The sequence below is a fragment of the Saccopteryx bilineata genome, chromosome 4, assembly GCF_036850765.1.
Source record: "Saccopteryx bilineata isolate mSacBil1 chromosome 4, mSacBil1_pri_phased_curated, whole genome shotgun sequence".
NCBI classification, from domain to species: domain Eukaryota; kingdom Metazoa; phylum Chordata; class Mammalia; order Chiroptera; family Emballonuridae; genus Saccopteryx; species Saccopteryx bilineata.
In genome coordinates this window covers 255,624,163-255,642,007 of record NC_089493.1, presented here as the reverse complement: position 1 = coordinate 255,642,007, position 17,845 = coordinate 255,624,163, and the positions used below count along the sequence as shown (strand labels likewise).

General features: G+C 41.7%; 1 protein-coding gene and 2 pseudogenes across 3 annotated transcripts in view; all 3 read left to right on the top strand.

The window, feature by feature from the left end:
- Window positions 1–2,963: 2,963 nt before the first annotated feature.
- LOC136335676 (small ribosomal subunit protein eS1-like) lies at window positions 2,964–3,845 on the top strand (annotated as a pseudogene).
- A 4,100-nt stretch (window positions 3,846–7,945) lies between these two features.
- LOC136336881 (U4 spliceosomal RNA) lies at window positions 7,946–8,064 on the top strand (annotated as a pseudogene).
- A 1,027-nt stretch (window positions 8,065–9,091) lies between these two features.
- The window catches only part of CEP120 (centrosomal protein 120), a 65,638-nt gene continuing 56,884 nt past the window's right edge, over window positions 9,092–17,845 (top strand). For 2 of the 3 annotated variants that reach the window (XM_066274201.1, XM_066274199.1), the window contains exons 1-3: window positions 9,128–9,531; window positions 14,099–14,255; window positions 15,477–15,591. In XM_066274201.1, coding sequence (XP_066130298.1) covers window positions 9,483–9,531; window positions 14,099–14,255; window positions 15,477–15,591 — 321 coding nt within the window. In that variant the 5' untranslated portion in view covers window positions 9,128–9,482. Of the gene's footprint in view, window positions 9,532–14,098; window positions 14,256–15,476; window positions 15,592–17,845 lie in introns of all 3 variants that reach the window. The other variant, XM_066274200.1, reaches the window with a different exon arrangement.

The window sequence follows — 17,845 nt, the reverse complement described above, 5'->3', positions numbered from 1 at the left end:
ATCAATGAACAACTAAGAAGTCACAGCGCACAAGGAGAAATTGATGATTGATGCTTCTCATCTCTCTCTGTTCCTGTCTGTCTATCCCTGTCTATCTCTGCCTCTGTAAAAAAAAAAAAAAAAAAAAGTTTTCATTAAATACAACATAATAATATGGTTGATTACAAGAGTTGAGGGCTTTCAGCAATCACAAATGCCAATAATATTTTTTGTCAGAGACAGAGAGAGCGAGTCAGAGAGAGGGACAGATAGGAACAGAGAGAGATGAGAAGCATCAATTCTTCATTGTGGCACCTTAGCTGTTCTGTTCAGTGATTGTTTTCTCATATGTGCCTTGGCCGGGGGACTACAGCAGAGTGAGTGACCCCTTGCTCAAGCTAGCAAGCTGGGGCTCAAGCCAGCGACCTTGGGCTTTAAGCCAGTGACTTTGGGCTTCAAGCCAGCTACCTTTGGACTTGAGCCAGTGACCATAGGGTCATGTGTATGATCCCATGCTCAAGCCAGTGACCCTACACTCAAGCTGGTGAGCCTGTGTTCAAACTGAATGAGCCTTCACTCAAGCTGGCGACCTTGAGGTTTCAAACTTGGGTCCTCTGCATTCCATTCCAATGCTCTATCCACTGCCTGGTCAGGCAATGACAATGATCTTAAAGCAAATCTCAATAATAGAATTTTTGCTTAAAGTGTTTACCTGCAATATCCTGGAATTCTAATCTTAAAATATCAATGCTGATAAGAAGTGATCCAGATACACTTCTTTGTGAATAATTTATATATTATCACATTATCAAGTTGAAGAATTACATTGAAGAGAGAATTCAGTAACTATAGTATCACAAAAATAACCCATATGCTTTTTATTTTGCTTATTTTTTTTAAATTCATAATGCTTTTAAAAAGTGGTGCCTTTTCAGGTAATTCATACATTCCTTTAAATGTGTTGAAATATTTTAAAATAACATTAGAATTATCTAAAGAAAAGCAGGTCAACTTTAAAAAATTCTTATCTGTTTCATTCTTGGATGAAATTTCATATTTTATTTCATAGCTTTAATGTATACCGAGGAAATCAATACATTTGAGGGTATAGAAAGAGGGGCTGGTGATAATAACAACAACAGGTGCAGGGTAATGCACATGATTACTTTCTAGGAAAAAAATGTAACTGCATTGAAAGTGTATGTTTTTGAAGATTACTTAGATGTCAAAAAGTTACATTTTAATAGAAAAATCTTCTGCCCTTCAAAGATGCTTATTTGGGGATTTCTACTTTTGCTCCATTCAACTCAGCAGTACTTATTTTGCAGACTACAGATCCATAGACTCTTTGTCATTCATCCTTCATTATTTAGTTATTTTAAATTTGCTTTAGTTATACATTCCTATACATTACAACTGCACGTGACCACAGAGGAAATGAAGTATTCAGGCCAGCTGAATATTGATCATCTAAATTTAAATTGATTTCTATTTTGCTGACCCATGAAAGTAGGAAAAAGAAATAGCTATACCAAAATAGAAATCTCTTAAATTAAGGGAAAATGTATTAAATTAACTCTTCTTTTTGTGTGTGTGGAAAGGTTTATAGTTGAGATTTTAGAATGAAAAGTAGTATCTGATAAGATCTACACATATAATATGAGCCACTTTGTAGATTCTATTTCCAAAAATTTAAAACTTTTTAATCTAGTAAGATTTTTTTTTGGGGGGGGGGGAGAGGAGAGGACTCAAACAAAATATCTCAATGAGTGAAATTTTGACCAAAATAAATAACCTATTTGTGAATATAGCCATGATTGGTTTGAGAAGAGAAGGGAAAAAAGAAGTGTCAAATAACAGTCTGATTACTGGGTACCAGATTAAAGTAAATTGTTTGATTTAACTGGATTAAAAATTAATGAATACAAGGAACTGCTATGAGGTTCCATCTTTTCATATCAAAATGATAACATTAGGCACCCATACTCATGAGAACCAGGTTTGGTGGGGAGAAAGCTAATTGATCTAGGCAGAAACACTTTAGGGAAAAGGACAAGAAGAAAAGAAACCGGACCACTTGTGTAAAATGAGCACTCCCTAAGCTCCACGCTTAGAAGTGGTAAGTTACCTGTTTAGATTGGATGATAATTGGGTCCAATGCATTTGTTATATCACTTAATACTTTTTAAATGGACGCAAACTCAAGTCCTGGAATGTCTGCTCAGTTTTCCTGAACTTCGAAGCTCGCTTTAATTTTAAAAAAAGAAAAATCACCAGCGAACCTGACTGAACATAGATATATGATAAATTTATTCAATTCCTCTAATTAAGTTCAGAGGTAAATTTTCCAAGATAGACAGTGAGGTGAATTTGTGTATTTGAAATTTGAAGAAACTCTTGGGAATCTGATGGTTCTATTTTGGTCCAGGTAAGAAAAAGGAGAAAGTCCTTGAAACCTTCTGATTTCTACATTTAAAAAAATTGAAGTATAAAAGGTTGACAAAAGTAGAAAGCTACTAGCCAAATATAACCAAATAATATTATAGCATTTTATTTAAAGAAATGAATATTCCAAAAAATGTTTACTATTTGGATAGATTTACTTTATAATAGAGGATGTTAGTCAAACATAGCATATCATGTTATGTTTAGAGTCCATCTACTGGCTAAAAAAAAATTTATTGAATGCCTATTGTGCCGATTACTATTCTAGATTCTGGGGATAGAGAGTTAAACAGACAAGGTCCCTATCTCATGGAACTTAATGAACGGATTGTACTTCACTAGACTTGTGCTATTAACATAATGACTTGTTAATTTAAACAATAATTTGGGATGCACTGTTTCTAAACAGTGTTAAAATTCCTAATAAGAAAATAATGACAAACAAAAAATAAAGTGTTTTTTTTAACTTAATATCCCACATCAAGTAAATGTTATTTAAATAGAATTATTAGACCCCTTTCAGATATCTGAGCATCACCATGACGGTCAGCAAGAACAAGAGCCTTGTAAAAGGTGGCAAAAAGGGAGCCGAAAAGAAAGTGGTTGATTTGTTTTCTAAGAAAGATTAGTATGATGTAAGAATACCTGCTATGTTCAATATGAGAAATATTGGGAAAGCACTAGTCACGAGAACTCAAGGAACCCAAATCGTATCTGATAGTCTCAAGGGTCATGTTTTTGAAGTAAGCCTAGCTGATCTGCAGAACAGTGAAGTTGCATTTAAGAAATTCAAGCTAATTACTGAGGCTGTTCAGGGCAAAAACTGCCTGACTGATTTCCACGGCATGGATCTTAACCGTGACACAATGTGCTCCACGGTCAAAAAAATGGCAGACCGTGGTTGAAGCTCATATTGATGTCAAGACTACCAGCGGTTATTTGCTTTATCTATTCGGTATTGGTTTTACTAAAATATGCAACAGTCAGATTTGGAAGACATCTTATGCTCAGCTTCAACAGGTCCTCCAAAATTGGAAGAAGACAGAAATCATGACCCAAGAGGTGCAGACAAATGACTTGAAAGAACTGGTCAATCAATTGATTCCAGATCACACTGGAAAAGACAAAGAAAAGACTTGCTAATCTATTTATCCACTCCATGATGTCTTTGTTAGAAAAGTCAGAATGCTGAAGAAGCCCAAGTTTAAATTGGGAAAATTTATGGAGCTTCATGGCGAAGGTAGCATTCTGGAAAAGCTACTGGGGATGAGACAGGTGCTAAAATCGAACAAGCTGATGGATATGAACCCAGAAGCCTGGGGGATTTCTCCATCAGACAGCTGAGTAGGCTGGCACCAGCTCTACATCCACTATTGGCTTCAGTATTTCAAAGGAAGCTTTTTAAAGGAAAAAAATACTGACCCACATCAGACATTACATAGTAAATGAATCAAAGTCCCACAATGTCACAGTGTTTTTCAATGTCATCGTGTTATAGTGGCAGGTCTTTCATTTAAGCATCTATTGTCTGTTCTATCCTCTGTCCCTAAAATGAATCCTTCTCAAAAGTCTCTGCCTCTAGTATGCAGGCACTCCACCAATGAGTAGTCTCTCCACAGCCGCGAAGCAGCCTTTCTGATGGCCTGCACCCTTGCCCACAGCTCCAGAATTGTCTCCAGTGTAGTCTGTTCTCTGTGGAGTAACAGGCATTCCCACACCCTCCACTCTGTATTTTGCCTGAGAGAGAGCCACTGTGATACCCCCCATGACTGGGTAGCTCAGAGCTCATCCCAGCCTAAAATAATCCCATCAAGTTTAGGTCACAAAGAAGGAAGTGCAAGAAATGTTTGATTTTTTTGTGTGTGTGTGTGTATTTTTCTGAAGCTGGAAACGGGGAGAGACAGTCAGACAGACTCCCGCATGCGCCCAACCGGGATCCACCCGGCACGCCCACCAGGGGCGAAGTTCTGCCCACCAGGGGGCGATGCTCTGCCCCGCCGGGGCGTCGCTCCGCAGTGACCAGAGCCACTCTAGCGCCTGGGGCAGAGGCCAAGGAGCCATCCCCAGCGCCCGGGCCATCTTTGCTCCAATGGAGCCTTGGCTGCGGGAGGGGAAGAGAGAGACAGGGAGGAAGGAGGGGGTGAGGGTGGGGGTGGAGAAGCAAATGGGCGCTTCTCCTATGTGCCCTGGCCGGGAATCGAACCCGGGTCCCCCGCACGCCAGGCCGACGCTCCACCCCTGAGCCAACTGGCCAGGGCCAAAATGTTTGATTTTTAAAAAAAAATTTTAGACTCTTAAATTCAACTGCAAGCTCCTTCTGCTGGGAAACAGGTCACTCAATCTTAGTCATCATTGGAGCTCCCTCCTCCACACCCAAAATGTTGTTCAGAGGTGCTCGGGTTCTGACATGGAACAAATATTTGCAGAGAGGCCTTGCGAGTTTTTGCCCATGCTGGTCACTGAGCAGCTGTCTATCATCCAAACTCCATAGTCCCCTGAAGCCTAGTGAGTTTGTGAATTCAGTGTCAAATTGGGGGCATAAGAACCTGTACCAACGATGATAAATTGCAGCTAAGGTCTCACTTCCCTAGGTACCCCATGGGCCAGTTCCTGTTTCTGTCCCCTCCCAAAGGCTCTGCTAGGGAGCAAACTGTGGGTCCTCATCACTCTCCTTCAACCTTCTCCTTCCCGGGTTCAGGCTCTCTCTACTTTCCTTACCACTATCAGTGTTCTACCCTTCAGGGACACCTGTTATAACCACTTCAATGAGTTGAGGTCAGAGGTACAGTAACTAATTTGTGGCTGGCAGAAGTCTTGGTTTGGCTCATGCAGTGTTTTTTGTTTGTTTGCTTGTTTAACTGAAATTATACTGCTCACAAAAATTAGGGGTTATTTTCTAGCTTTCATATGAAGTGATAAAGTATCCCCTAATTTTTGTGAGCAGTATAATGAGCAGCATTTAAAAACTGAATGGGTTCACATAAAAAATCTGTAATTCTAGTTTCCTGGGGGAATTTAGAAAGAACTGGCTTTTACTGCATGGCAATGACCAGCTGTGGCAGAGAGGCACTGGCCCTTAGACAGCCACAGGGCTGCCTGCTCAGGCCCTGCCCAGCCCGCTAGACCAGCAAGTTAACAGCACCTGTGTACTTTGAAGGAGTGTTTGACTTTGGGATGGTCTGGAGAGGGGCCATTTGCGGGGGATAGTGCCCTTAGAGCTTAATGTATAGGCCAAGGTGAGGGCATATAAGAATCTGATTAACTTGGCTTCACATAACAATAAAAAATAGCTACCACATTCAGGGGGGATTTCATCAGAGCCTAGGCCCCTCACAGTAGCAATGCCATTTAATCCTTGCAAAAACCGTATGGCATAAGGACTATTAATTCTATTTTACCACTGGGAAGATTGAGGTTCAGAGAAAAATGACTTGGCCAGGTCACAAAGCTAATAAGTTGTGGACCTTGGAATGATGGTATGTGTGACTGTTATTGGGCTACCCTGCCTGTCCTCTCATCGACATTGGTGGCCCTTCTTCAAGGGATTAAAGGCACACAAATTAATTGCCAAGTTTTATGAGATCAGATCCTGGATTGGAAGCCCAACTCCCTTGGCACTAAGTGAACACTGGTTACTTCCTCCACTCCTGCTCCCGCTTCCAGAAGGAGGGTGTGTTCCAAACACCTCCTGAAGGTCAGGGTCTGGCACCGTGCTCTTACAAAGAGCAGTTATTTAACAGATGTGTTAATTTTATTAACCCTGGGTGCTTGTCTTACATTTTAATAGGTGTGTGTGAGAATGTGTGGCAGGGAGGGGACCACGAGAGAGAGGGGGCTGAGGAAGTGGCAACGCAGCTCCTGCTCCCTCCTATGGTGGCCACAGAAGTTGTTGAAAAGATAAAAAATAAAGAGACATACTACAAGTAAAGTATTTTTTTAATGTAAAATGGGTACAAAAAAAAGCCTTAAAATGTCAAAATGCTCTTTTTTTGGATGTGTGTGTATAAATTCATAGAAGTGGAATGTTAACTAATAGAAGCTTTTATGTTGACAAACTACTGAATTCAGAATCAAGCATTTAATCAAACTTGTCTGCATGAATTTGCATGTTTATAATGTAACAAATCTCACAATGTCTAATAGACAAAACAATTTATAATTCATTAGCATTTAGTTATGTATTTTGAATCAGTAACTGACACTTCATAAACTTATAACAAAATTTTCTCTTATGAGTTTAAGCTAAAATATAATGAGCTATGTTAGAACTGAATTTACTACTGTTCTATATCACAAACGAAAGGAAATTAGATTATTGAATAACAGATAGGGAGGCTGTAGATGCTGATGGAATTACAATTCCATTTCTAGATGACATAGATGGGAAATATCATGTCATTAAGTTTTTAGTCTATTAAGAAAAGAAAATACCCAAACTGCCAATTATTATATGTAAATTTCTCAGTAGCTATGATGAGATGATTTTAGAAGTACAGTAATAGTGTTTTCTTTTCTTTTTTTTTTTTTTGTATTTTTCTGAAGCTGGAAACGGGGAGAGACAGTCAGACAGACTCCCGCATGCGCCCGACCGGGATCCACCCGGCACGCCCACCAGGGGCGATGCTCTGCCCACCAGGGGGCGATGCTCTGCCCCTCCGGGGCGTCGCTCTGCGGCGACCAGAGCCACTCTAGCGCCTGGGGCAGAGGCCAAGGAGCCATCCCCAGCGCCCGGGCCATCTTTGCTCCAATGGAACCTTGGCTGCGGGAGGGGAAGAGAGAGACAGAGAGGAAGGGGGAGCGGAGGGGTGGAGATGCAAATGGGCGCTTCTCCTGTGTGCCCTGGCCGGGAATCGAACCCGGGTCCCCCGCACGCCAGGCCGACGCTCTGCCGCTGAGCCAACCGGCCAGGGCCAATAGTGTTTTCTTTGTGGGGGAATTCAGAAGAAAACTATGTAAAATTTTACTATGTAGAAAAGTTTCTCAGCTAATTTTAATGGTTTGTCAGACTTTTCTCTGACAGGTTATTCTCTGGTATTCAGTGATGGTTGAAACCTAGATTTTAAGCTCTGACGAATATTCTAAAGTAAAACAAGGTGTATTGATGACATTTTCTAGTTCTTTTACAACTACCAATTAAGATCTAAGATTGTTTATATGAAAAGATAGTAACTAAATGGCATTTACTACATATAAGTCCTGAACTAAGGATTCCTGAGAAAAGTGTGTCTTATACATGGGGAAGTATGGTAATATTTTAAGATTTAAAAAAAAAAAATCTTTATTTTTTAGAGGTACATATGGAAAGAGATAAACTGATAGGCTGTTAGGAAGTTTCTTCAAAAGAGGCAACAGATGGAGATGATTGGTGTTTAGTTGGTAATTGCTGAAGCTGTGTCTGCACCTGGGGGCTCATTATATTATTCTGTCTACCTTTAAGTCTCTTTCACATCTTCCACAAAAAAATGCAGTTTAAGGATGAACCCAAAGTAGATCATTACTTTGATTTTAAATTGCATTACGCAACTGTGTGGAGTGGCAGTATCGTCAATGAGGTTTGTCCGAGGCGCGAATATTGTTAATTGAAAAATAAAAATTAAATAAAAAATTGCAGAATGCCTCATTTCAGGAATGCCCAGGGGTCTCAAACTCGCGGCCCGCCGAGCAATTTTGTACTGATTTTTTTTTTTGTTTTCAACTGCAGTGAGAAAAGTGTTGTGTAACAGTTGCCCTTTGTAGACCTAGTGCGGCCCCCCGAACGGCTGTGATCTTGCTCTGCGGCCCACATGCTGAGTTGAGTTTGAGACCCCTTCTCTAGTCCAATCTCCACATCCTAGTCTTTTACTTTTGGGCACAAAGTAGGAGGTAAGGGGGTGGAGATAGTGGTGGTGATGGTAGGGGTGTTCTCTCTTCTTCCCTCTTCCAAGGTCCAATTTCAAGCTAGGTAAACTCGAAAGGATTTCTAATATTTCCTAAAGCCTGAATTCGACGAGTGAGGAATGGGGAGTTGTAAAGAGAAAATTGTCAGTTGATCGCATATGGAAGCCCTATTTAATTTTTTCGTCTTGATTTTGCTAATTAGTTACTTGGTAGTCACAAAGTCGACGAACGTATACCTTTAATTTTTCTGCCCACGTGACAATGTTTTTGTTTTAGGGTCATTTTTTTTCTGTACAGGAAATTCTTGGAGAGCTTACGTCACCACCACCAGTTACAGTAATTACCGTATTGACGCTACTTGTTTTCAAAGCGTACCAACGAGGTGCCGCTCCTGGGCAATTTTAGAATTCAGACTTAAGACATTATTTTTTTCGTGACTTGAGTTTTAAGCAGTGCTGACACTAGAGATCTGAATAGAGCTAGATTAAAAACAACAACAACAACTCTATTGATATATTTCCCAGGTGTGTCGGGGCAGAAAGCAGAGAACAAACTACACTCACACTCAGGGGAACTCCCGCAAGCATTTACTGCAGTAGTGCGCCTGCGCAGCTGGTTCCCACAGCATCGCCCGCCTTTCCCGGTCTGGCTAGCAGGGGGCGCTGTGAGGTAATGAACTAGTCTTAGGGCTCTGGAACCAAGCATAAAAGGACAGGCGACGAAGCGCGCTAAGCGGCGTTCTATCCTCGACTGCCCCAGTCTCTATCACCCTTTGTCCTCCAGCCTTCCGGGGCATTGGGCCTGCGGGCCTGGTTGCTAGGCGGAAGCGGGGCGCGGCTGTGGCCGCTGCGGCGGCCCGGGCGTTTGAAAAGCGACAACGCAGGCGGCAAAAGGTCCACAGGCGGCGGGCTCGCCTCTGCCTGCAGACTGGCCCCGCCGGGTGGCGGAGCGGCTTTTTGCCTTGAGCCGCGGCAGGGTTACGGGCTGGGCTGGCGGCCCGAGGTCGGGGAGCCGGGCACGCTGCAGGCGGCGGCGGCGGGACCGGGCCGCGGTCCTGGGACCGCGCGTCCGGGGCCGAGGGCGGGAGGTGGGAGCCCCGCGGGGCGTCGCAGGCTCCCCGAAACTCACCCGGGCCTCCCGTCCCTCCTGCAGACCCTGCTTGCGGGCCGCAGACCGCGACCATGGTCTCCAAGTCCGACCAGCTGCTCATCGTCGTGTCCATCCTAGAAGGTGAGCGGCGCAGGATGGCTTTTTGCAACTGCTGCTTCCTGAGTTTTAACCGCGGTGCGGGAGCGAGTCTGTGAACCCTGCAGACCTTGCCATCTTTGCTTTTGTGTCCCCGAAGACTTGTTCGTCGTCGCACGTGGTGAGGTCTGTTAGGCGATTGATTTCAACATCCCCCGAGGGAGTGAGAGCGCTATTAGGGATGGGTGATATTTAGCGTGACGAGCCGCGGCCCCGAAGAAGGTAGGAAAAACGATTTCCAGCAGAAGCAGCACGTCGATGACTTTTATATGTGAGCTGAAAGCGTGCCTGGAAAGCCCGTCTGTACAGCGACCCCTTGGCAACACCATTTGCAACATTTTCCTTTGACTCGAATACATGTTTTCTGCCATTTCAGAGTATTGGGGAGGCCATGGCCTTTATAAGTCTTGCTGGGGACTGAGAGGTTGTCAGGACGGTCTGTTATACATGCCCTGAAGTTTGGTTTGTTGAATGAGGGACAGTTGCTGGAGACCCATTCAAATAATTCATCAAGCCGAGGAAGAGGGAATACCACCTTTGGGGAAGCTGGGGAAGGGTCCCCAAAGGAGGCGACATTTATTTGGGTTCTGAAGGATGGCTAGGAATTTGTCAGGTGAAAAAAAGGAAGGGACATTCTGGGCAATGGGAAGCAGAAAGGGCACTTAAAGTATGAAAAAGCAAGATACGTGCTGTGATTGCTTCGAGTCAGTGGGGTTGGAGAGCAGATTGCTGGAAAGTGGAGCGCATGGGAGTTGATAGGTAAATTGAGTGAGAACAGGTTATTGATAACATGCAAGAAGGAGTCCATGTTGAGCTGGCTGTTCTCCCCTTCCCCCCTCACGGGAGGTCTTTTGTGGAGGCCTGGCACTTTTTGTGGAGTGATAGGGAAGTAAACATTCTGATTTTTGAGTTTTGGAACAGTAAAATGAGAAGTTGAAAGAGTAGGGACAGTTTTCATTGTTACGTTGCTAATTGTTTAAAAGACATAGGACTGAAATCCCATACAATACAGTATACAGAAGATGCGTTGTAGAATTAGGCACCTGGAACCTGTGTAATTTTGTTAACCAGTGTCACCGCAATAAATTCAAAATAAGAAAAGCTTTTGGACTTAGGACTGTGTTCCATGCTATGAGGAAATGGAAATACGAGGCATTCTCTTTCCCTGCAAGGATGTAGGGTTTTGTCAATTTGGGAATATCAAATTCATGTGCAGGACATGATATGTTGGGATCTACTATATTGGAAGATATGTGATATAGGCTATAAATATAAGTTTTGGGGGTTGGTGGAGATGATCGCCGAAGTGATTGGGATGGTGAGTAAACTTTACATAGGTGGATAGAAGCAAGACATTGCAGGCGACTGGACAACCCAGCACTAGGTGGGCGTTGGCATGGTAGGCAGAACAATGAGGAGGTCAGCAACATCCATAGGGTAAGGAGGGAGAATATTTAGTAGCATTGTGGTAAGAAATAAGCTTGTATAACTAGAGTGAACAGGCCTCAGAGGCTTTTTTCCCCCCTTATTTTTCTTTTATAGCGAGAGAGCAAGTGAGAGAGAGGGAGAGGAAGGGACAGAGACAGGAAAGGAGAGAGATGAGAAGCATCACTTATGACACCTTAGTTGTTCATTGATTGTTTTCTCATATGTGCCTTGACCAGGGCACTACAGTAGAGCAAGTGACCCTTTGCTCAAGCCAGTGACCTTGGGCTTCAAGCCGGCGACCTCAGGGTTTAAAACCTGGATCCTCAGCGTTCCCGGCCAACACTCTGTCCACTGTGCTACTTCCTGGTCAGGCAGGCCTTGGAGCAGGGGTCCCCAAACTTTTTACACAGGGGGCCAGTTCACTGTCCCTCAGACCATTGGAGGGCTGCCAAATACAGTGGTCCTCTCACTGACCACCAGTGAAAGAGGTGCCCTTCCAGAAATGCAGTGGGGGCTGGATAAATGGCCTCAGGGGGCCGCATTGTGGCCCAGGCCGTAGTTTGGGGACGCCTGCCTTGGAGGATCTTGAAAGATAAATAGTTTAATGTGCTAAATAATAGGGAGGTGACGTATATTCCTAAGCAGGATAAGATCTTTTGCAGGTTTAGTTTAGTAGCAGTGTGCAGGGAAAAGGAATGGAATCAGGGATGTCAGTTAGGTGTTGCTACAAACATACCTAAAGCTGGCATTTGGCCCTCCCTCTGAACTGTCCTGGTGTGTTTGTATTTCCATTCATCACAGCCACACTTGCCTCAAGCTGAGAACCTGGGAGTCTTCCTCTCCCCTCTCCATTCTCAAATTCATATTCTCACCAACTGTTGTTGACTTTATTTTAAAATTAATAGCAGGTGCTTCATATAAACTTTTAAATGAATGAATTTCCAATTGTGAGTGCTCTGCTTTGGGGTACTCACCCACCTAATATAATATTTTCAGTAGTCTGTTTCATAAATGTTTTCTTCCTGTGTAGAAAATATCAACTGTCCACATCACTATCTGGGGCTGTTCTTTCTGAAATGCAAATCTTATTTTGTTAAAATCCTTTGGAGTCCTAAAGGATAATGTCTGTACTTCTTAGAATAGTATACCCTTTATGGTAGACTGCTTGCATACTGAATTTCAATCTCATCTCTCTTCATATGTTCCCAGCCTTTCAACTAACCTCACAGAAAGTGCGGGATATTGTATAGCTTCATATTCACTTTGAAATATCCCCTACTTCCTGTGAGCAGTATATATGTATTGAGCAGCTTGCAGTTTCTCAACTACAATTCTAGAAATGCCCTTTATTCAAAAGAAAATGATTGGGTTTCTACCGTGAGCTTATTCAGGCCATATACTGAATTTTAAGGATGAAAAAAGACAGGATTTCTGTCCTCAAGGTATTACTTGTCTTTGGGATAAGAGAGTACCTATTTATTGCGCTATATAGCCTTTGTTCTCAAGCTTATTGGAGATTATAGTTATGATAGTCTGAAAATATAGGTCTTTTGACATGTGAAATTCATTTGGGGATCCTAGTGATCTTTTAGAATAGCTGAAAATAAGGTCCAGAGAGAAATCTTGTGAGTGCTAATTGGGAGAGCCATATCTAGCAAGATTCTTTCTAGGGAGTTTCAGTGAGAGACTCAGGTGAAATTCGCAGGTTTGCAATCAAGGTCTTTTTCACCAGGTTAATTCCTAACTAAGCTTGTACCAGGGTGAATTTACTTAACAGTGATTAAGAGTCCCCTTACTAGGGTCCGTCTCACCAGACCTGTAAAGATTGTTACCGTGTCCTGCTTAGTTCTTTAGCTTCCTGTTTTCAGTGATTTCTTTCTTTCCATTAGACCAAATTCCTTGAGGGCAAGTACTGTGTTTTACTATTTTTTTTGCATCACGTCATCTGACATAATACAGGTCTCCAAATATGCCTTCAGTGAACAGTGAAGAAATGGGCTCAGTCCAGATGAAATGTGATGTATAAATAGAATAATTTAATATTTCTTGCAAATATACAGCGTTGCCCTTGAGAATAAAATGAACAAATACATTTGCTTATTTTTCTTTAGCTAATTGGCAAAATTTTCTTAACTAGGTTAACAGTAAAGTGAATATACAGGTAAATTTAATTATTTCTAACTCTCCAGAGGACTCTGTTGTATATAAGTAGTGGTATGGTACTATCTCAAATTGGTGTTACCACATTTTTTAACTTGTTGTTTATAAATGTTATTGAGATCATTGCTGCTCAAGATGTGAACCGAGAACAGCAACATTGACATCGCCTGTGTCTTGTTAGAAAGACAGACTCTCAGGCCTACTCTAGACGTTTGAACCTGTATCTGCAGTTTACAGGGTCCCAGGTGATTCACAGGCACATGGTTTGAGAAGCACTAATTTATAAATTATAGCTTTCAGTTTGATTCATGTTTTTTATGAACAGAATTTGAATGTGAACATGTTAGCAAGGTAGTTTATGCAATACGTGATAAGTCAACCACTCTTAACATATCAGTTTTACACAATGGAATATTATTATGTGCCTATAAAAAAGAAGGAAATCTTACCTTTCGCAACAGCATGGAAGGATCTGGTGATTATTATGCTAAGTGAAATAAGCCAGGCAGAAAAAGACAAATACCCTATGATCTCACTTGTATGTGGAATCTAATGAACACAGTGAACTGAGGAACAAAGTAAAAACAGGCACGGCCACAGTGAACAGCTGGACAGCTGTCAGAGGAGAGGTTCAGTGAGGGTATGGGATGGAGGAGATGAAGAGATCAGCCAAAAGACTTACCTGTGTAACACAGGGACGGAGACAACAGGTGGCAGTAACCAGAGGAAGAGGAGGTAGAGTGGGGAGGGCAGGGGCAGAATGGGGACGGAAAGAGACTTTGCTTGGGGCGGAGGATATATGATGTGGTGTGTAGATGGTGTTCTGTTGAGTTATACACTGGAAACCTGTATGGTTTGGCAAACCATGTCATCCCAATAAATTAAAAAATAAATAAAATATATGCTAAATGATGATATTTGATTTTTGTGTACCTCTGACTAACCTGTATAATTTTTTTTCCAGGTCGCCATTTCCCCAAACGTCCAAAGCATATGCTTATAGTAGAAGCAAAGTTTGACGGAGAACAGCTGGCTACTGATCCTGTGGACCATGCTGACCAGCCAGAATTTGCTACTGAGTTAGCCTGGGAAATTGATAGGAAAGCACTCCATCAACACAGGTGACTGTTATTTCACTTTGTTCTGTTCTTTTTAAGGCTATTATAAATAAATCAACTTATATATCTCATTAGATTATAGTAATAAAAAAAACACTCAACAAATGTTATTATTAATGTGCTGGGAAATTTTAAAAGAACTTTGCAATAATAATCATTTAAAAATAAGAACAACCCTTTGAAGTAGGTACTGTTATTTCCCCCATAGTACAGATGAGAAATCTGGGCCTAAGAGGTACAGTAATGTGTCCTACGTTGGTCAGATGGACAGAGCCCAGGCAGTGTAGCACCAGAGCTTAGCTTTTAGTCTCTACACCTAGCTTTTCTTTTCTTCTTTCTTTTTTTGGCTAATGTGTGAGAGAATAGATGTCCTTTTATAGAAGCGTTGTAATGATACCTGCCAATATTAAACATGCTTTGGAATTTGTTGTAATTTCTATTCATTTATTGTATACTTTATCTGGCTTGCTAAGGACATATAGTTATATGTGTAGTATAATTATATAAAAGATTCTAAGTAATTTTACACTTAATTTTAGACATTTAAACACTTTATTAGTATGTAAAGTAGCCTATAAATTAAAGCCTTTTATTTATTTCATGAACTCTGATGGCCACAAGCATGCAAGAACACTGATGCTTTTATTTTTAAAAGGATTAAAAAGATATTTTCTTTTGGGAAACCCCTAATAACTTCAGTACTTGCTCTTTTTTTAATACTAAAATCAAAGTGCAAAGTTAAAAAGGAGAGAGAGAATAAATATTGCTAGATCAGTCCATGGGTTTATTTATAAAAGTATTAAATTCTTAGAGAATATAAAAAAATATTATTATTATTATTTTTTTTAGAATATCAGGCCCTGGCAGGTTGGCTCAGTGGTAGAATGTCAGCCTTGTGTGTGAAAGTCCTGGGTTTGATTCCTGGTCAGGGCACACGGGAGAGGTGACCATCTGCTTCTCCTCACAGAAGCTTGAAAAACATTGACCTAGATGACAGCCTCTTAGATGAGAGAGACTAAGATTTTTTTTTTTTTGAGAGACTAAGATTATTGACATATTTTGTATATAATTGGTTTATAGATAGATAAAATTAATAGTTTTGCCCGTTGAAGAGTTTTTCAGAAAATAATGCATCTTGATAGTAGTACACAGCTGTTTCAAGGGTAATAGAAAATCAGTTTAATATTAAGCAAGAGCTATTTTCCTTATAAATTGTTGTTACAGGCTACAGCGCACTCCTATCAAGCTCCAGTGTTTTGCCTTGGATCCTTTAACTTCAGCCAAGGAAACAGTAGGTTACATCCTCCTAGACTTGAGAACCGCTCAAGAAACAAAGCAGGTACTGTCCTTTTGATGCTTGTTACTAACTATGTTAGACAGTTGTTATTTTTCAATGTGTATTGATGATATAAGGGCATAGAATACTGGACCTGATAGCTCATGGACTTGAGTCATATAGAAGTTCTTATGTTTTAGTTTGTGAGTTTAATTTAGAAAATCCTGGCCTAATCATTTCATTGACCTAGAACTATCTTTTCTCAAAGAAATTTTTCTGAGCTCAAACTTATGTCCAGGTTGCTGTTACCTTGAGCTTAACATATGCAACTCCTGAGCTTTGCTTTCAGGGGTGGTCCTCTTCCACTGTCCCTTGCTTCAGTGAATGGCCACCACTTTTTCCAGTTTTACAAGCTGGAAATATAGTACAAGTCTTCCTTGACATTTACCTTTTTCTGCCTCTGTAGCCACCCTCTCCAGTTCTTCCCCTCCTGGCATATCTGCTAGGCTGCATTTTCTCTGTGAGACCCAAGGCACCGTGGTTTCTTACCTTGGCTGTCCCACTAGCTTTTCCGTTGGTTTCCCTGTTCTTGCTCCTTGCCTTCCATACATAATAGAGCAAGTGAACTATTGAAACCCACTAATACTGTGTAAACTGCAGCCCCCTCTCCCCAGCCTCCAAAAAAGAGAGAAGGACAGAAGGGAGGGAGGGAAGAAAGGAAACAGGAAAGGAAAGGAAAAGAACTCTGGGTCCTGATTTCTATTGGTGCTTTTTGTCATTGAAAATGTTTCTTCTTGTGTCTTTCTGAGTATCCTTTAACCTTTCTGTACATTATCAACTTTAGATGTGTTTACTTTTAGTTTTTCTTAATGTCGGTTTTGTCACAATTTTTTAAAGGAAAATTAAAAATATCTTTTTTATGTTAAAGTTCTCTATTTTTTTTTTTTCATTCAGTGAGAGGAGGGCAGGCAGAGACAGACTCGCACATGTGCCCCAACTGGGATCCACCCAACAAACCTACTCTAGGGGGCGATGCTCTGCCCACCTGAGGCTTGGTTCTGTTGCTCAGCAACTAGGCAGAGGCCATGGAGCTGTCTCAGTGTCCTGGACCAACTCGCTCCAATCGAGCCATGGCTGTGGGAGGGGAAGAGAGAGAGAGAGAAGCAAGAGAGGGAAGGTGGAGAAGCAGATGGGTGCTTCTCCTGTGTGCCATGACCAGAAATCGAACCCAGGACATCCACATGCTGGGCTGACTCTCTACCACTGAGCCAACTGGCTAGGGCCAAGTTCTCTATTCTTGATTTGAATCTTAAGTTAGGATTGAGTGAAGAAAAAATTTTATCTGTTACTAACATTTTTGCTGCTGATAGCAGTGAGTTTACAAATGAGCCATGCAGCCTGGCAAAAATTTGGAATCATTCAAAAGAAACTGAAAAAAAATTTTTTTTCCCTGAAGTGAGAAGTGGGGAGGCATAGAGGCAGACTCCCATATGCGCCCAACAGGGATCCACTTGGCAAACCCACTGGGGGGTGATGCCCTGCCCATCTGGGGCGTTGCTCCTTTGCAGCCAGAGCCATTCTAGCGCCTGCATGGTGCCATCCTCCTTGCCCGGGACCAACTTGCTCCAGTGGAGCCTTGGCTGTGGGAGAGAAAGAGAGAGAGAGAAGAGATGAGGGAAGGGTGGAGAAGCAGATGGGTGCTTTTCCCGTGTGCCCTGGGCGGAAATCGAATCCGGGACATCCACATGCTGGGCTGATGCTCTACCACTGAGCCAACTGGCCAGGGCAGAAACTGAAATTTTAAAAAGCTTTAGAAGAGGACCTGTTTATCCCTCTTGATCCTGGGTCCTCATCACCAGTCTGCTCCTAGGTCCTGAAAAAGATTTTTCCTCTTTAATCTTGAACCCTTAACCAGAAGTCATGCTTGGGCCCCTGATGCTTCTCTTACCCTACTTGTCTGCTGCAACTTGCAGGTGTCTGGGAGACACTTCTGCAGGCGATTGGTTATAGAGAAGGTAAGTCTTCTTAGGAGGGTGTCTGAGAGAAGAGTATTCCTGTAAATGCTCTTGGCATTTCTTTTCTCCTTTAGGACAGTGCATCATCATGTTTGTGATCGAAGTTAAAGAGCAGTGCTTTAAAATCACATTAGTGGATTTTAAAACCAACTGTCTTTCTTATTCTTTTCTGTTTGCCAACAGAAATATGTGAAGTTGGTCAGTAAAATATTTGAAGTTAAAAATAATTTGATTCTCTGTAAATAAACATAGAAAAATCCAGATTTGTTTTTCTGAGTTATGTAAAAAATATATCGTAAAGT